This window comes from Mytilus trossulus, chromosome 9, assembly GCF_036588685.1.
Source record: "Mytilus trossulus isolate FHL-02 chromosome 9, PNRI_Mtr1.1.1.hap1, whole genome shotgun sequence".
Lineage (NCBI taxonomy): Eukaryota > Metazoa > Mollusca > Bivalvia > Mytilida > Mytilidae > Mytilus > Mytilus trossulus.
Genome location: NC_086381.1, coordinates 20,678,150 through 20,683,558, shown reverse-complemented (window position 1 = coordinate 20,683,558; position 5,409 = coordinate 20,678,150). Strand labels below are relative to the sequence as shown.

At 34.5% G+C, this 5,409-nt stretch overlaps 1 protein-coding gene across 1 annotated transcript; it reads right to left on the bottom strand.

The window, feature by feature from the left end:
• Positions 1 to 1,199: 1,199 nt before the first annotated feature.
• Positions 1,200 to 2,480, bottom strand: LOC134684373 (probable RING finger protein 207 homolog). Its single transcript, XM_063543659.1, has one exon. The coding sequence runs from the start codon at positions 2,478 to 2,480 to the stop codon at positions 1,200 to 1,202; it is 1,281 nt and encodes a 426-aa protein (XP_063399729.1).
• Between the last annotated feature and the right edge of the window lie 2,929 nt (positions 2,481 to 5,409).

Below are 5,409 nucleotides of genomic sequence, written 5' to 3'. Positions count from 1 at the left end.
TTTAATAATTAACATGGAGTTGAGGTCGTCAAGGCTTATCCGCCTTTTATGTTTAGATAAAAATGAAGAATGGAAATGAGGAATGTTTCATAACTACAACAGCTCGACCAAAGAGCAGAAAACAACACAGCGATCGAGAAAAATCACACATCCGGAGGCGGAACTTCAGCTGGCCCCTAAACAGGGGTACTAATTCAATTAAAATGAAAAAAAAAATACAAGACCCAAAAAGAACACATGCTCCTGACTTTGGCTAGGCGCAAAAAGAGACGACTTAAACGGTTCGTTTTTGTAAGATCTCAACCCTCCCTAAGATGAAAATCAAAATTTTGGGACCTATATATGTAGTTGTCGCTATCTCCTCATGTTGGTACGATAACATTTACCATAACTTTTTAATTCATCAAAAACTTTGTCTTGACTCCAAGAATTGTACAGTTTTGTATGTCCGCTTGTTTCTTTCAGACTGTGTTTTGAAATGCCTTTGTTTTAGTTGACTTGTGTTGTTAATTAAAGGAAACAGAGGTACATGTATAGAGAAATATGTTTGACGGACGTCTCTTACGTCGAATTGTAATCATTATGCAAAATATGTGTTACATTTCTTGCATACTGTTTTACTGAGAAACTAAGTAAAAACAAAAACCTGAGCCTTTTGCTTTAAGTGTTTTTAATCAAAATGGAAATACAAAACAGATGTAGCAAACTAAGATATAAATAACTTAATTTAACTATTTCGCATGTGCCTGAAATTGTTCGAACTTTCATGCTATGAATAAAATGTTCTAATTTAAAACTTCATAGACAAACACATTGTGGGTTTTATTTGCGATCATAAGCTGATTTCTTTTTCTGTTGAAATGTATCGCAATAGGACTGTTCAATCCGTCATCATGAGATAAAACTTGTCTGTTTTGTTCTGCATCACGAGACAATACTACTACTCGATGTAATTTTGAACAAGCTACATACACGTTTCCGCTGTTATCTACTGCTATACCACGAGGATATCTCAAAATATTCTCATCTTTGAATATCCAAACTGTCTTTCCGTCCATGTCACAACAGGTAACACTTTCAGTGCCATCGTTTGTAAAAAACATTTTGTTATCAAAAATATCAATATACGACCATGACGGTAAATCAGAAATGACGATAGCTGTACTACTTCCGTCCTTAGGGTTTATTTTTAAAATTCCCTAACTCATTGCACAAACGAACAATGACCCATCGTGGTGTTTTATTCCATAGCACTGATAGTTTGTTCGAATAAACTTCGATATTTTCTTTTCCTTAATATCGATAATACAGACGCCTTTGTGTGTTTGCAAAGGTGATGTTGCAGCTAACGTTCTGTCATCTATGTATGTTATATCAAATGATTTGGCATCTTCAACTATGACTTTACTAAGTTTAACGCCGTCAGAATCAAAGATCATTACTTCCCCGCGAGAGTTAGTATATTCACTCAAAGCGATGTTTCCGCTTGGTAGAGAAACTATTCCTTTCATTCTTGAAACTCCTGTTTTAATGGTTTTGGTTAGCTTTAATTTGATATCAGCAATTGATATTTTCATCTTTACCTCCACTATTTGAGCTTGTTTATTTTTATGCCTGACGAGAGAAATTTGACAAGGAGTTGTCTGTACCTGTACTGGTCCAAATGTTTTAATATTATTGATAATGTTGCTTATTTTGTCATCAATTTGCAGAAGCAAAGTATTTTTATCCAAGCTATGATCTCTAATGATCGACTGCAGGGACGACTCAGTAATTGTTGCTTCTGACGAGATCTTCCGCAATCCAAGATACGTTTGAACGTCGGTTGCATTCCTTTCCATATCTTTTAATGGTTGTTCAGCATCGTTTGTGTTAACATTTTTATTTTCTAGTATCTGTAGAGTTTGGTTCATATCATTATATAATTTTTCTGTAATGTCATAGACTTCATTTCTGATCTTCTCTTCCAATTTATGTAAGTGATCATTAATCTTGTTCCTTGTATCGCTGATCTGGGACAGTATTGTATCTTCTTGATGCTGAATACTTCCTTTTTGTTTCTTTAATTCTTTTTGTAGCATTTCTATGTTTCTATTAATACCGTTCAAACTTTGTTGTGTTTCTTGGAAAAGTGATGACTTTTTAACGTTTTCTATAACCTTACTAATTGTTATAATACCTTTGCATCCATCATGTTTCTCAATACATGTAAGACAGAGAAGTTCATCGTGAGCTTGGCAAACCAATTGGTATTGTTCATTGTGGTCCATGCACGTATTACTGATTTGTGAAATAGATGAAGACAGCGCCGAATGGTCCTGAATCGATACAGTCACGTGATGTTTAGACAACTTTAAAAATCCGTGGTAAGCGTTACAATCATTACAAAATGCTTGTTCACACTCGGGACACAAGAAAGAGGACGATTTGGTAACATGCCGTTGTTCACAGATGTCACAGAGCTCCTGGGTAGCTGCCATCTCATATATTCTACGAAAAAAAGGAACTTATTTTTTGCAGTACTAGATGTGAAAAATTTTCATGTTATTTCACTTAGTACATTATGTATTGGATGAATACTAATCCATATTTAAGACTTATAGATACATGATGATTTTACTATTCTGAATAATTATGGATACAGTTCATGATAAGACTAACCTGAGAAGTATTTCATGTTATCTATACCAAATATTAACGAAACACATAATGTAAATCATTCAATGAAAAGGTAAATACAGTGTGCCTGGTTTTGACCAAAATGTGGGAATCCGTGGTACCGTCTGAGAGCTATTGAATATTCTAATGCAATTTGTATGTTACATTCTTTTTCATTGGCTAAAAGTTGCCGTCAAATCCACCGTTGACCAGGCGTAACTAAGGAGGAACAACCATTTTGAAATGATCGAATCAGTACTTAGTTGAAGAGTTGCCACCGTCAATTTTGATTTGACGGTCGCAAATCTCCGTTTTACTGTCTCCGCTACGCGTCGCCAGTAAAACTGCATTTGCGACCGTCAAATCTACAATTGACGGTGGCAAGTCTTCAACTACAGTACTGTTATTCCTTAATTCGTGTTACAGACGATATTGGAAATATTCATTTTGTCGTAACTACTAACCCAATTCCCTTTCGCGAATGTGATCTACCAAATTTGACTATCTGCCGGGTTTTGTAATATCATGAACAACACAACGGGTAACACAGGTGGAGCAGAATTTGCTTACCCTTCTGGATCACCTGCGATCAACCCCAGTTTTTGATAGGGTTTGTAATTATAAGTCTTTAATTTCCTATGTTGTGTCTTGTGTACTATAATTTGTCTGTTTGTATTTTTCTATTTTTGACATGACATTGTCAGTTTGTTTTAGATATATGAGTTTGACTGTCCCCCTTGTATCTTTAGCCCCTCCTCCAGTGATGTATTAAACCATAATAATTGATGGAGTGTAACAGTTAAATATCCGACGACATATAATGTTTACTTATAGTCTACAACAACGGCCAGGTACTCGACCAGGAAGTAACGACAGGAAACGAGTTACATAACGTTGATAAATTTCAAGTATTTAAACGCGGGAGTTTTTAAATTTAATTACACTGATTATAAACTGATGCTGCACTTTTAAAGAAAGAAAGAAAAAGGGACATAGTTTGCAAACAACTTCCGTTTTCAATGTGCATTGTATTATGTTGACATGCTATACCAGCAATGACTGTTGTAATTTTCTTAAACAACATTAATAGCTCTATCATTTAAATCATTTACTATTTTGTAAAGTTGTATCTGTATTTAATTTACTCCTTAGAAATACTCATCGTTTTCTTTTCATTGCATTGCGAATAAAATATTTAATTTAATAGTAATAAAACGTGTAACAAAAACACAGAATTCCAAGGTAAATTCAAAACAGCGAAAGTCTATAAATACTGACGAAATCAAACACTGTCAATCAGCACGACAATTGACCTGGTACAGGGATTTTCCAACGAAAATGGTGGGTTAAATTTGAATATCTCGAAAGCTAAACATCCCACTTGCATGTCAGTTTTTTCAGCTCGGTTATATAGAAAGATTTTGGTGAGTAACCAAACCAGATATAATAGGGCAGTGTCATATTAATTGCAATTTAGCAGCAAAAACCCTACAATCAGACATACAACACAACTGATTAAAAATATAAACAAATATACAAATAAATAGGTGCTTATATGTTATATAAGTTATGTTTATACATAATTTGATTTTAATTACTCAGTAGTCATTATTTTAGGATTTTCCCAGGATGTGTATTTTCTTTGCTGTTGGGATGAAACAGATTTATTATCATATGTCAATCAGTTAGATGTGAAGTTTATCACATGTTCTTAGCAGGAGGTCTAATTTCATCAGTTCCAATACAAATATACATGTCTTGTTAATTAGTGACCACTTGTGGCATTTGGCTTCCTTTATCCTTTGTTTCTTGATACATTAATCTGGGTGCATTTTTAACTCCTCCCACTTAGGAGTATCCCATTAACAAGTTGTGTATTAAAAACCTGTGTATGCTGCCTCGAGTATTCATTTATCTAAATGCAGATTAAGCAGTTATAGAATAATCTTGGCTAATAGTGCTAATAGTGTTTAAGCTAAAAACTTGAACTTTCAGTGTTTGGATTACTTTACAAAAGCTATATTACAGTTTTTAAACAACTAAATATAATTCAAACTATATAACCTGAAAAAATAAACATTATTTTGGAATAACTGACAACAAAATGTCTGGCAGAGGAAAAGGTGTTCGAAGGAAAACTAGGAGTTCTCCGTATGAGACCCAATGGGATTCTAATAACCCTTCTAACTGGACAATAAACAAACTAAAAGAAGAACTTAACAAAAAGGGAATAAGAACACCTTCTGGTATGTCAAAACAAGTGTTAAAACAACATTATTTAGAGAATTGTTTTGATGGAGTAACATCTTTAGAGACACAACAGACAGACACCGTTAGTGATGAGATTAACGCAGATTCCTCACCAGAGAGCACTCTTTCAATTACCTTAGCAGAATCAGTGCCTCAACACAGAAGCAGTGTTTCAAATGGTGAAAATGAGAATGGTGGAACAGACAGGAACATAGCTCAGTGTTTTGAAGGACTTCAAGGGACCTTCAAACAGCTAATTTACAGAGACAATTGTACTCATGACACAGGTAGAGATCGTGAATTCAACCTTCAACAGTGGTACAACCATGCAGGGATTGGGAATAGGAGTGAAACGTCTAACAGAGGAAATAATACCGTTTTACATGGAAATACACAAGAGCATGCATCTTTCATCTCAGGACCACAAGTTCGAAATTTTTCATGTGGAGTGCGTTCGGATGAATATTCTAATGTGGACATTATATCTCCTTCTATTCAAAA